At 38.7% G+C, this 15,218-nt stretch overlaps 1 protein-coding gene across 1 annotated transcript; it reads left to right on the top strand.

Moving 5' to 3' along the window:
• Positions 1-1,008: 1,008 nt before the first annotated feature.
• Positions 1,009-8,582, top strand: LOC145781719 (apolipoprotein(a)-like). The gene has a single exon (XM_082593388.1). It carries the CDS (start codon positions 1,009-1,011, stop codon positions 6,295-6,297), a length of 5,289 nt encoding a protein of 1,762 aa, XP_082449514.1. The 3' UTR covers positions 6,298-8,582.
• The last annotated feature ends 6,636 nt before the right edge of the window (positions 8,583-15,218 follow it).

Here is a 15,218-nt window from a genome sequence, read left to right as displayed (position 1 = left end):
TAATGTGACGCAATAAATTATTGCGAATTTCTTCTTTTCATAAACAGTAATCCCTCCTAACGCAAAATTCGTGCGCAAATGCTAAAACTCGTACTGTAACTTGAAAAGATGTCGGTGGAGTTTTCGGCGGTATGTCGGTGATGTTTTTCCAATAGAAGACTTTGTTTGATTTTTTGTAAGTTTTCCAAAGAAACTCGTCTTCCGTAACTGTTTTCAAAAGTTTTGAGTGACTACAGATTATTCCGACACGCATGTCTGAAGATATAACTTTTGCCAGTGTGTTCTTGCGTTAGACGCAGAGTCTACAAATACCTTCGTTTTACATGCATACTGCATTTCAAAAGAATTCTATCGCTAATGTGGTGATCGCGCGTCTTGGAATTGACGGATGACCACACTAATGCGTTCAATTTCGGTGATTTTTACTGATACCCTTCTATCTAAGTAACATCAGGCTTGATAGAACCGTCATCGGTTAATCCGGATCTTCGCCTAATCCGGATGGAATCGCCGGTCAAATCGAATCTGGATTAACCGAGTTCTACTGTATTTACTAATTAAATTCTAAAAAAAATATTTTTGTTGCAGCATAACTAGCCTATTGAATTTACTAACAGCTGAATGGATTCATGTTTTCATGAAATGCATTCAGCATTTGTAAAAAATGCCTTAGTTGCCAAAGTTACATAAATGCAAAGGATGAATATGGTGTATTTCTTGTTATCGGCTTGCATATTTCTGTGTAACTTGGTTCCATCAAAGCAGCAGGAAAGAAACCACTATGCGTATAGATCGACAGACAACAAAAAAGCATTTTTAATATATCGCTACTTAACAGATACGACGGGTTTATGTTTGGTTGCCCAGATGAGTTTTGAGGCCGGCAAAGAAATATTCAGTCTGACATTAAGTCCTCGGTGTTTATTGCACAGTACTGCAGCACAATGGATAAAGCTAAGAGGAAATTTATTTCAAAACATTAGATTTGAACGATGCATTACTGCTAATATGGAAAGTGGTGGTATATTATCCAGTCAAGTTTCATTAAGCTTATGTGATTTTAGTAATGCTTATCAAAAATGGAACTGTGACCTGTCATGCAATGTTGGCATTCAGATATCTTCAGCTTCACATATTTATTATCTTGAGCATGAGTTAAGTATTGACAATATGCAGATATCAGGTGGTATTCTTGTTCTGCGATTACCTGAAAGAAGCAGTCGAATTGTAGATCAAACAGTAGCTATGGTACCACATTGGTTGATTTATGATAAACTGGGTAAAAACCAGCCCACATGTATTTGCAAAGCTGCAACAGCTTCTGGAAAAATGATAAAGCATTATATGTCAACTGTGGCAGGAGGTAATGTGGTAGGAGAATATTGTGTATTTCCATTTATATATCATGGTAGTGAGATATGGCAGTGCATTGAAAATCAAGATGGTTTGTGGATTTGTGCGACAACAGATAATTTAGACAAAAATATAAATCAGTGGGGTGTTTGCCCAGGTGGTAAGCGTGGCACCTTTTCTGACTGGCTTGCTCCAGCGATGTGTGACAAAGCTTGTGGTAGTGGTCATGTCATGAAACGCAGGAAATGTCTATTTCCACCATGCTCAGGAAGCTTGCTTGGTGTCCAAGATGAAGAATCTTGTAATGATCATCACTGCACTGGTGATAGAGTATTCACTGTAGATGGACACTCACATTTATTTTCTGTTGATAATATGATGCTATTAGTCAATGAAAAAGTTGTCGGGAAATGCGTTTTTCCTTTCATTTTAGATGGAGAAGAATCAAACGTTTGTTTAAGCGATTACAGACGAAGCAGATACTGGTGTTCCTTGACAAGTAACTATGATGTGCATCTTAAGTGGGGTTATTGTACAAAAGAAACATTAGGAATGTGGGCAAGTTGGACCGAACAAACTACTTACCCACATTCATGTTCGAAGAGCTGTGGAGGAGGTTTTAAGATTGTGACAAGAACATGCCATCAACCACCTTGTAAAGGAAAGTCAGAAAATAAAACTGGCACGTGTAATACTCAACCTTGTCCAGACTGTTACCATGGGACTGGGAGACGTTATCGTGGTAAAGTACACAAAACTAATGATGGCACACTGTGCCAAGATTGGGGTATGCAAACGCCACATTCTCATCCTCAAGAAACAAAGTGGAGATACCCAGAGCTTCTCAAAAACTACTGTAGAAATCCAGGCGACAGAGCAAAGCAGCCATATTGTTACAGAAATTCAACTGATCAACCCTCTAAAATGTATTGTGATATTCATTTATGCAGCATCCGTTTAAATGTACCTGGTATTCCTTACACTGTTCCAGTATCATTTCAGGATAGGATTCGAGTTACAAAGCCATGTGTTTTCCCTTATTCTTATTTGAGTGAATGGTTTGATTCTTGCTTCTATTTAGACAAATTTAAAATAGGTCGTGAAAAATGCATGATATCTCGTAGTGGTCCAGCACAAATTCGTTATTGTCCCTCATATTTTAGAGGAACATGGTCAGATTGGCATTTTAGTGGAGAGTGCAGTCGAAGTTGTGGTGGAGGTTATCAGGTGAGGTATCGTTTTTGCTATATGATGCCTTGTGTTGGAAAAGCAGTGTACATTGACAAAACCAAAGTATGTAACTCATTTCCATGCACCTGGACTCAACCCGGCAGTGAAGATTGCTTTATGGGAAGAGGAGTTATGTACATTGGAACTTCAAGAGTAACTACCAGTGGTACGACTTGTAAGCAGTGGGCTGATGTGCGCAAAAACCACACCGGCCTTAGAATCGCTAATGAGATGTTGCCAGAAGGAATTCCACATCTGGTAAATAATTACTGCCGAAATCCAAGACCAGGTGCATATAAAGCGCCTTGGTGTTACGTGGATCAAGAGCGACAGTGGGAATACTGCAGCACACCAAAGTGCCCAACTCGAGAAGGAGAAATATTTGGATTTTCTGTTGGTCGGTTTAATCTTAATCGTACAGATGACCCCTGCATTTTCCCATTTTTGGGTGGTACTAATATAATGTACGACAGTTGTACATTGATAAATCCTTTTAAAACGCTGCCTGGTTTCAGCTATTGTGGAGTATCGTCATCTAAACGACAAAGTGGTTTTAGGGGCAGTGTGATTAACCCCTTTTTTAAAACTTCTGCTTCTGAAAAAAAGAGAGCCATTGCACTTATTCAAAGAAATATTCGTCGTGGATTAGAATCGGGAGTATATAAGATATGTCCACCTTCAACCCAGGGAACATGGACGTCATGGACATCTGCCGCGAGATGTTCTGCTCCCTGTGGAGGAGGGAAAACAACCCGCCATCATCGTTGTCTGCATCCTCCTTGTTCTAAAAGTCAAGACACCGGCTTTGCAAATGAAACCCAGCCTTGCAATACACACGAGTGCCTTGAATGTTTGGTTAAAAATGGAGTTACTTATCGTGGAAGCATAGATGTTGGTTATCTTGGTGATAGATGTATGCGGTGGTCTGCAGTTAGTAACAAATTTACCAAATTTACTGCCAGTAATTATCGTGATTTAACTGGAAGGCATTGTCGCAATCCTGGTGAGTTTGAACCAATACCTTGGTGCTTTCGTGATTCAAAAGATAATAGTACATTACAGCGCATGTATTGTGATATCCCACACTGTAGTGATAAAAACCTTGTAACTATACCTTTTACCATACCCGAAAAGACAGCATTATTTGATTATCATAAGTCAGGAAAGGGATGTCACTTCCCTTTTAAATACCGTTGGGATTGGTATTATTCATGTTTTCGCTATCCTGCAGACAGAAAATCACGGTATTTTTGCTCTGTGGTGGAGGAATTGACTGACAGCAGACTGCAAATTGCTATATGTCCACCACATTATAAAGGACTATGGACAACTTGGAACGAAACTAACACCTGCAGCAAAGTATGTGGTACTGGAAAAAAACTTTTTGTGAGGGAATGTCTTTATCCACCATGTAATGGAAGCAAGTACAAGTTTGAAGGCAGTTGTAATACTAGTCGGTGTAGCGGAAAAAGGAAATGGAGAGAAAACGTTGATTGCTTTATGGGCGAAGGAATTGCTTATGTTGGTGATGTAAGTCGTACTGTGTACAAGCAGAAATGTGTGTCATGGCGGTCATCTCAAATTGATCACCGATACTTATCACATGGCATGGGTATGCCTTTGCTGAACAAGTGCAGAAATCCTAGTCCAATAGGTTTTAGAACAGGTCCTTGGTGTTACATTATGGGTGCTTCAAAAAGATGGGAGTACTGTGACATACCACGATGTCCCACTAGGCCAGGAGAAATCCGCACTTTCGGTGGGCCTAGTGACAATCGCCCGTGTCACTTTCCATTTATGTCACAGAATGCTAACCAGCAATCTTGCAAACTGGCTTCTGTTCCCATGCATGGGTTAGCAACACCACGTCAGTTTTATTTCTGCGCAACTTCTAGAAACGTCAATCAGCACCCATCACGAAGAGGTGACCGTAGTTGGGGAGTTTGTCCAAGTGCCAACCGTGGTACAGTGTCTCCTTGGACCTTATTAGAATCATCAAAAAGATGCACCGTGCCATGTGGAGGAGGAAAGTTGAGGTATTTTCGCGCTTGTCGTTTCAAACCATGTAGAAAGTTCACATTTTTAAGGTTATCTGGAGAATGCAATACCGAACCCTGTGAATCTTCTTGTTTCACGGCTGATGGCACAAGCTACAGGGGCGCAAAAAGTTTTCGTTTTTTAAACAATCTGCATATGTGTCTCAAATGGAACACACTGAATCTTCCGAAAAGAAAGTATGAGCAGTTGCATCTAATAGGCAACGGAAACCATGACTACTGTCGCAACATTGCACCGTCTAAATATAAAATGCCATTCTGCTTTTGTAGGTTTGGTACTTCAACCCCCCATGTGGTTATGTGTGATATGCCTCGCTGTGGACCTTCAGTTGATTTATTGATTACTGTTGGCACAGCTGATGAGAACGGGGGAAAGAGATGCATTTTTCCCTTCAAAGTGAATGGACGGTTTGTGCATTCGTGTCAGCCACGTAGATTTGCTGGCTATAGTCACTATTGTGGCATTGCTGAAGGTACAACAGATGTGTTTAGAGAACGGTCGTACGGTTACTGCTCCAAACTGTCTAAAGGTACGTGGGGTGACTGGTCAGACACCGGTAAATGCAGCAAACCCTGTGGTCACGGAGAATATATTCTAATCAGGCACTGTAGATATCATCCCTGTGTTGGACGAAATAAGAAAGGGCAGGGTTCCTGTAACACGTTTGAATGCCACAAACGAAAGAACTGTTATGACGTTCGTACGGAGGGTAGTGATTTTGCAGGAAATGACCCTCGTTTCAACTCGGACATCCCTTGTGCACCTTGGTATCATTATTATCCGGAACTGCAAGACAAAACGTTCAAAGCATGCAGGAAACGTCTCAAAATGATAACTCCTCGTCCTGTTTGTGTGGTTTGGAAGCGAAAAGGTACAAAATCTGTTCTAAATTTCCACATGTGCAAAGTTCCTTTTTGTCCAGATTCTATCGTAGATCCTATCATGGTTATGCCAAACACTGCGCAAGGGCGCACTTTGTCTCCATGTATTTTCCCTTTCACTGATAACAACAGGATTTATTACCAATGTACAAATGTTCCTCCTCCATCAGCGCCAGAAGGCCGAGAAATGTTGACAAATCGTTGGTGTGGAACTATTCGAGATATGCACCCAACAGTACGAAGATTTGAATGGGGATATTGCCCTGTGGAATCAATCGGTCAATGGGCCCAATGGTCTTCACAGACCCAGCAATGCACAGCTATTTGTCTATTGTTTCAGACAAGAGAATGCTTACACCCTCCTTGCGTTGGGCAACCTTGGATAATTCAATCCACTCAATGCGAGCATGCTTCATGTAGACTTGTCACTTGGGGAACATGGGCCGAATGGACAATGTGTGAGGCTTGTTATCAAGTCAGAACACGATTTCGAGAGTGCTTGAACAAGCGAACGCTAATGCGCATGAGCAAACGGAACTCGGGACGTTTTTGTGAAGGTCATTTTCATGAAGCTAGGTCTTGTGAAAACAATTTGAATGCTCGAACCAAAAGTAGTATAGATGTTTGCGATAGCCTTTATGTTGGAGGTCATGTAGACGTTTCCGAGGTTTATAAAATAGTTTCTTATTATCGTCAACTCGGCCATGTGGGTAGCACTGCCAATCAAATAGTTTTCAGTCAAGTTTTACTTTTTTTTTCTGTCGTTTTTATTTGAAACGTTTCTGACACTTAATATTTGAGCTAAATTAAAGCTATCAGACCATTTATCGTTTCATTGTGGAATTATTTATGAAAACTTAATTATTGGTGTTAATGTGACTAATTCTAAAAGCATAGCGTGTTCATTGATGTCACTTAGGCCAGAGTGCCATGACATTTAAAAAAGCTAGAAATGTTTTTTATGCCGCTGCATAAATCAGATAATCATAATTTTGAAACGATTGGAGTGTGTGAGATTTATTTCAACGGTTTGCTGGGTTACCTGCGGAGTAGTTTTGAAGCTCTTACACCAGTGGTTCTTAAACTATGGGTAATTACCCACATGTGGGTAATTTCAGGACAGCAGGTGGGTAATCAGCTGAACCAGAATATTTATAAAAATAGATGTAACAAACAATGTCACAGCTGTAAGTGGTAAAGTTGCTTTATTACTTATGCTTTTTTTATGGTTTGAGTCCGTTCAAAACAACCAAACAAGCAGTGATATTTTATCATTTTTAGAATTGTTCGTCATAGTGATTTATTTTTCGCATCATTTTTGTTGCCGGTTTTATGTATTTCATTTTTGTGACATAATAGTAAGATTTTTCTTGTATAATCAGTTCAGTTACAGTTGTTTTATGAGCAAGCTTGATGGCTGCGTTGCTGTTAGCAGTTGTTTGAAGTAGTTTAAATAGTTAAGTGTACATTTAGAGTTAGTGTTGAGACGAGGGAGCTATATTCTTTTGAAGATGAAAGCTTGGGAAAATTCTGGGGAATGATGGGGAAAGCATATCCAAAAGTTGTGCAAAACCACTAACATTGTTGACTATGTTCCCTTCCACTTATCTCTGTGAATCAGCATTTTCAAGTGTTGTTGCTTTGAAGTCAAAATTTCCAAACAAGCTGCTAGATCTGAAGTCAGATTTGCTTTGTGCAGTACCGGTATCCAAAATCGCACCCAATATTGTATCGATTGTACACAAAAAAAGCGCAAATGTCTCACTGAAACTATTGATGCCGTTCTTTGCATTAAATGTTGTTTTTGTTGAATCATCATCATAATCCATCGTCGGTTTGTTCCCCACTAGTGGGGGTGGCCGATTGTTTCCTCGCAGCAATTGTTTTAATCCCTTTTCTCCATTTCACTCTGTCCCTTGCATCATCATCATCTTGAATAACGCTGTTTTATATTTTTAATATGGTAAAATAGATAAAATTAGATTTTGGGTAATGGGACTTTGATCTGGACAGAAATGGGTAATAAGGGAAAAAGGTTAAGAACCCCTGTCTTACACAATCTCACTTTGCCAAAGGCTAAAAGTAGGCCTATTCAGAATCAAGTTGATGCATTTGTTTTCTGGAAATAGCTTGTTCGAATGTACGTAGGCTTATAATAAGCTACCTACGTTCCCCTCCGGGTCTGACTCATGTCAATTTCGTTTTGGTAAACACTGAAACTAAAATAGTTGATTTTCACCCCACATTAGGTCTATGTCTACAGTAGGTAGGCCTATTATTATGTTCTGTATGTTGATGCTGTTGTGTCACATTTGAGAATGTTATAGTCGTCATTTTATTTACGTTGATTTTATGTAACTTGTGACCTGCTGTTCCAGACGGTTGTTCGCCTGGTCAAACGTCATGTAGAAACCGTTCGGGTCTACTGAATATTACGTCATGGAAATTCCTAAAACATGAGCCAAAATTGCACCATCGTCCGTAAGACTCGTGTCAAACCTGTTTAAACCTGTTTCAGTTGAATCCTGTTTGGACATGAAATGCTGCGTCACGAACTGCTCTCGTGCCTTTGAGTTATCACAAATTTTTCTGATTCATTCTCGAAGTTGTTTGTTGGAAGTCGGTCGCACATTTAACTGGTTTATTTGGTGCTTGCTAGCTGGACAAATTCTCCGTCTTTTATCCATGTAATCTGTATCGTAGTGACAGTTTTTAGAGGTGCAAGGCGTTACATTTCGATTTCGATAGCCGCGGGCTAATTTTACAGGAATACACTTTTGAAAAGACGTTTCGAAAGAGTGTTTATTTTTTCGGTCACCTACATGCAGACGAACGGATTTGGGAATCTTATGTTACAATTTTCCCACGAAGAGATTGTGGTTTACCGCTGTGACCACCTGCCTCACTACATAATAACATTCAGCGTTTTCTGGTACAGACGTTGGAATTGATTACCACCGCACTGCGCGTGTAATCAATTAAGCGTTCTGTACCACGTTCCTTAGTTGATTGTTTTGCGTTTCTTTCTTACTATACATTGCGTTGTTTTTATAAACTGAATCAGACTTTAAAAACGGTACCGATTGTGTTCTATCCTGCATAGCGCAGTGAGAATGAGTCGGGTGATAATGTGATAACATCGTAAACCTGATATAAATTAAAAATGAGCCCTGTCGCTAAAAGACCTTAGCTGTTGTAAAGCGACAATAAATAAAACCATAACATTATTATTATTAGTAAGTAAAAGAGGTAAATGGTTTTCTCACTTGGTTGGCTATCGCTACAATTAGTATTGTTTATTTTATATTAAACGTCTGGGAATACAACAGTAGGCCTATTATGTTCTGTATGTTGATGCTGTTGTGTCACATTTGAGAATGATCCCTCGCATTCACATTTCTAGAATCTTCTCCATTCTTAGCTCAAAGGCTAAGTTCTATTAGCCGATTGAAAAATATGATGATGTAGGCAGTGTTGGGCGCGATAACTCATTTTTCAGTTAAGCGATAACGATAATCGATAAACCAAAAATGCCTAAAGCGATAACGATAAATCAAAAAAAAGTTAAGCGATAAGCGATAAATTATCGCCGATAATGTCCGATAACGATAATTTTTTTTTCTTGATTAGCACTGCCCATCCCATGCAGTACGAACTGTTTTCATCAACATGACGTAACATCGAACATAATATGCTGTAAAGGGACAAAACTTTTTGTAAGTTATGCATGAATAGAATCGCAACAGCGGCAGTAGGTATCGAATCTTCAACCTCTTGTTCCAGAATCAAACCACTGAGGTAACCGCCGTGCTTATAATTATACCAAGTCATCGACCACTACCAGGCAGCAGTGGTCGAGTGGTTAGCGCGTTGGGCTCGCAGTCGAGAGCCTGTATGTTCGACTCCAGCCACCCGCACTTGTTTCTCTGGGCAAGAAACTTTACGATAATTGCCTCTACCCAGTGATCGATTTCGAGTAATGGGTAGTAAATTTAAGTAATTTTAAGTAGTAATTACCAAATTTAAGTCATAAGTAGAGTAGACAACCGGAAACAGACATTGCGTCGCTGCAGTGTGGGTCAGGTGTACGTCGGAAGGCGTAGGTACACCGATGCATAGCGCTCAAGTCCGCTTTCCCGCAATGCAGGATAAAGATAATAAAAACCTTCAAATACCAGTTGGATGCTTTTATCGATTGAGTTACACTGCCGCTTACGTGCAGTAGGAAAAATAATTAAATCAAATGAAAATACCATAAAAAATTCCAAACTTTGTATTTTGCTTTCTGTTTAAAGGGCTGTTTACAGCAAAGTCAGCAATAATAAAAAAAATTCCAAAAAACGCAAAATGCTTGAAAATTTATCAGTAATCTAAAGCGTTATTGGTAGTAAAAATGTGCATACTGTGAAATCCATCAAGGGAACGTTCAAATATTACGTAACGCTTTTTTTTTCGAATTTTTGACCCCCCCCTCCCCCACGTAACGCCAACGTAACGCTTTTTTCAATCCCCCCCTCCCCCATGTAACGCTTTTTCACTACGAATTCAGCACAAAAAACTACCATTTCGTACTCGAAAGCGTTACGTAACGTTTTGCTTGAACCCCCTCCCCCCGATGTGACGCTAACGTAACGCTTTGCATAAACCCCCCTCCCCCTCGAAGGGGGAGGGGGGTTTATGCGTTACGTAATATTTGAACGTTCCCCAAGCTTGTCAAATTAGTCGTGTTTGTTTAAGAACAATATCATAATTATCGTAATTTACTGATAATTTCAGATAATTTTTTTTGTTTTCTTTGTGAACACCATCAAGCAATGGCAGAACGCTGATGAGTTGTTGAGATAAGAATTACAATATAGGCACTGTATTGGTGGGAATAAAAATATGTGATTGAGGTAGGCTAGGTCGCATAGGTAGTATAAATGAGAAAGGTTATACCCGTACTGTATTTAGCATAATTTTACCACGCAACTCGATGCGCCTATTGTCATGCAAAAACTATACTACAAGATGCAAAAAATGTGATGTCGGTCTGCATGTCAAATGCTTCAAGCAATATCATATTCCGCAATGACTTGTTTCAGTGATATTGTGTTACTTTGCTAATTTTCATCTTCATATTTTTTAAACTTTCATTTCAATAAAATGCTCGATGACAATAATGACATGACAAGACATGAACAAGACATTTCCCATTTATCACTTTGAGCGATAAGTAAAATGTAATAACGCTTAAGCATTAGGCTACGCACTAGAAACTTGTGAAATTTGATAACGAATTTGCCTAGCGTCTTATAACTTATAAATAGGACGTTTTTTTTTCTCAAAAAGTACAAATACAATTAGGAAAAAAATAATTGATAGATAAAAAATAAAAGGAAAAAATAAAAGGAAAAATAAAAGGAAAAAATAAAAGGAAAAAATAAAAGGAAAAAAATAAAAGTTAAATGGCACTTACAAATTTGGTTATTATTTTTGGATTAAAGTTATATTGCCCAAGCTAGAAAAAAATCGATTTTATAGTCTATAACCGATCTTGTGTTGTTATTTTAGTTAATCTACTCATCTAAAGATTTAGTGCGCTTAAAACAGTAAGTTTCATGTTTTGACGAGAGGGATTTTATTTTTTTACGACAATTACTAAAACTAACACTTCCAATGAAAAAAGAAAACACAAGAATAAAATGGTTGGCGTGGTGGCGCGAAAGGAGGTGGCGCGAAAGACCATGTTTCCGATGTAAAAGCGGCCTCGTATTGCGACACTTTCACAAACCACTTGCCAATTTCTTTCGCTTCGCTTCAAAGGAATCTGTACTGTCTGTGCGCTTACATTTTAATTGTAAAATTCACTCGCGATTGCCGATTGCAGCAAAACAACAAGAGGCTTGTTGCATGCATTTCATTGCACTGCAATTTGCAACTCTAAAAATTATTGTGTTGTCAGGGCCGTCGCTGCAGGGGGGCGTGCCCCCTCCCTTGACAACGATCTGTGCACATACACTTCAGGCACTGAAGAAGAACTGGTTTTAATTTTAGTTTCATTAACTAGGTGGCTAGTAAAAATATTACTTTTCATAATCTTTCCACTTGTGTGTTGATCCGAAATAAAATTTATCGGCGATTAGTTATCGGCAATAATAAAATGTTGCCTTTGGCGATAACGATAAACGATAACTAAAAAAATAATTGAGCGATAACGATAAGCGATAAAAATTTATCGCCGATAATTATCGCCCATAAATTATCGCCGATAATGCCCATCACTGGATGTAGGTTAATTGCTTTTTGGACGTCTAACAATTTCTTTGGTTAAGTTACGTGGAATTGGTGGAAATCAACTGGTAGGCCTACTGGCTAGTTTTTAATCTTTCATTCTTTTTCGCATAGTAGCCTAGGCTAAGTAAAAATATGTTTTTCCTATTTTATTGTGTCTTTTATTACGTGCCCGTTTGGTCTGTTCGTATGATAAACTATGTCGTGTTTAAAAAAATGTGCTTCTTAATAAAAATGAATTCTTTAATATTTAAAAAAATAAATTAGAGCCAAACGGACCCTAAACCTTTTTAGGTTCGTTGGTTTTGAATCTTTATCCTCGGATGACAAAGCCTTGATAGGTTATTCCTGGTAGTTTCGCATACTTGTAGGCTCTTGACGCTCTTGACATAATGACATAGAGGCTCTTGACGCAGGTCCGGCTAACAAGATTGACAGAGTGAATTTTCCGATTGTTGTTGCCGGGGAAGTATTCCTCTCACTGAGTGCTGCTGAATGGAGAGCAGTCTTGAAAGGCGTTGCTCAAGCGCACACCCCGAGAGTCGAACTTGAGCCGGGCGCGTAACCGCTGAGCTAACGGGGCGGACATTTTTAGTTGAAAAACAAAGGTAAATCTGAACAAGAGATCTTGTCGGTGCAGGTGACCATTTAGTTGAGAAAAGATTTCTTTTTCATGTTGTGTGACACTTTTATCTTGTGATTTTTGGTAAACTCTATGAAAATTTTACATTCATTGTTGGATAAGTTAGGCTATTTGTTACGGCCAATCTCTGTACAAATCAAACGTCATATAAAAACCGTTCAAGTCTACTGAATATTACGTCATGGAAATTCCTAAAGCATGTGCCAAAATTGCACCATCGTTCATAAGACCTGTTTGGGCCTGTTTAAACAGGAAATATTACATCAGCTTAAACACCTGTTGGAATGACTTCATAATTGTCTTTCATTTATTGCGTCACAGTTACCTTCTACGTGAATTTGAGATATTGATATCTATTCTGGTCATTCGTAAAATGATTGTTTGAAAGTTGGCCGCACATTTAACTGTTGGCTTAGTGCTTGCTAGCTGGACAAAAGTTCCGTCTTTTATCCAATTAATCTGTATTGTAGTGACAGTTTTTTTAGAGGTGTAGGCGTTACACCTATTTTCGATAGCCTCGGGCTAATTTTACTGGAATACACTGTTTGAATAAACGTTTCGAAAGTGTGTTTATTTTTGGGTCATTGCATGCAGACGAACGGATTTGGGAATCTTACGTTACAATTTTCCCACGAAGAGATTATGGTTTACCGCTGTGACCACTATTTTTTTCTTGCTGTGATTTACCTTCGAGTAAGCTTAATTGGTTATGCTTGTGTTTTACCAAAACATAAACGCGTGCTTTCAAGGGGCGGCGAACCGAAATTGTTTTGAAACATCGTTTAAAGCAGGGGTCCGCAAATAATGGAGACCATCCACCGTGGGTCGCAAAACAGTTCAAATTTAGGCTACCAATATAATTAACTTGTTTTGCAAAAATAAATAGGCTACAATCATATAGGCTAAGCTTAGGCGTGATAAGTTTCATACAATATTGTAGACTAGGCCTATAGTGTTGTTTCGCTCTTACTTTAGGCTACATCTCTTTATGCTTGTCAACTTTGGCACAATTATCGCTGTTCTTCGATCAATCGGATTAGAATTGCCTATGATGACTCATTTCGTATTCTACACAATATGCCTCGCTTTACTAGTGCACGTGAATGTCAAGTTAATGCGAATGTTATCACTTTTGATGCTCTATTGCGGAAAACAGTTTATGCTTTTGTGCAACGTTGTTACAATTCTCTTATCATAGCTTAATGTCCTCAGACGCTTTCTATAAAACATTTTTTAAGCACTACAATGATATGTTGCACATGTCATCCAAGTGATTCCTTACGTCTTGTCTTTTTGTGTTTTGGTTTTAATATGGACAACCTTGTCTGATACAAATAAATAATAATAACATAGGCCTACAAGAAAATTTATACTTTCAATGGTAGGCTAGTAGCCTAGTCCCCGCTTATCAAGCCCGCGGTTAGGCCTAATAAGTCCACCCGCTTATTAAGCCCAATTTCGTCCATTCCGGAATTACTGAAAGTATAGGAGTGGCAGAGAATCGTCCTTCGCTTAATAAGCCCAAAATTACCCAGTCCGGATGTGGGCTTAGCCTAATACGCGGAGACGACCGTATTGATATTGAATTGCAAAGCAGGCTATTTTGAGCACAATTATACGCTTCCGAAACGTTTGTGTCGCGAAGAATTAAAAGTATTGTTTTTGGGGTCGCGCCAACAAGTAGGCTATTTAAGGACCCCTGCTTTAGAGTTAGCCGCCGCTGTTGCACACAAATTCAAATTTCACCTTGAATCTCGTTTGTTAGGCCCAGTTGAGAGAGAGAGAGAGAAACCTTTTATTTTGTCTGTTGCGAAAAATAGTAAGCTTAGCCTACAGTACAAATATAAACCGGTACCGGTAGCCTACAAATATATGCTACCTGTAGTCAACAACAGACCGGAAGCAACGAAAAAATATATTGGTCATCGAGTCAGCTGCTTTCGTGTTTTTAATGTGACAAATGTAAAGCATCGGCATTATGTTGAAAACAAGATAAGCTTAGCCTATAAGTTCCATAAAAATGAAAACAAAAAGTTGTTTAGCCTACTGCTGCGGCAATCAAGTGAATTCCTGTGGTTTTATTCAAACATCAAAAAGTATCATGCCCTCCTATCAGTAGGCTATCATATCAATCAACAAAAAAATAAACTGAACTGAACTACTAAAGTAGTATGAGAAAAAAAACAATAGCCTACAAAGAAGTGAAAAAAAAACCCCTACCGTATGCAAAAACAACAACTGTTAACTGCCAGCATAAAGATTGATTGATTGAATCTTTATCCTCGGACTGGGAAAGCTTCTTGCAGAGCTTAATCCTGGCAGTTTCGCATACTTGTAGAGGCTTTGAATCCCTGACGCAGTGTAGCGATCCATTATTTCAACATATAAGTTTTCCTGCCTTTTACTAAAGTTTCTGTAATTTTCCATGCAACTGCTCCCAAAGAAAATAGAAAAAAGGGCGCACACAATAAAAATGGTTTGTTCGTCCTTTGACGAGAGCTCTATCAAATCGGACTAGCTCACATCAACCAGCTCAGTTAGACCAGTTCAGCTCTCAGAAAAACATTAAATTGATTGTTTAATTAAAATGTAATAACTCGTGATAATGTTTCACTATCCTGTAATTTCATTATTCTGTACCGTTTAAATTCAAATTGTGTTATAGACCTACAACATTATACGAACACCTTCTGATAACTTAAAATTATAATTCGAATAACAATTGTGTGGAAATTAGTTCATGGAGTCAGATAGCCAAACTAGATAAATTAGATAGATAG

This window comes from Aplidium turbinatum, chromosome 13 (genome assembly GCF_918807975.1).
Source record: "Aplidium turbinatum chromosome 13, kaAplTurb1.1, whole genome shotgun sequence".
Classification (NCBI taxonomy): Eukaryota; Metazoa; Chordata; class Ascidiacea; order Aplousobranchia; family Polyclinidae; genus Aplidium; species Aplidium turbinatum.
This window is presented reverse-complemented; position numbering and strand designations above follow the sequence as displayed.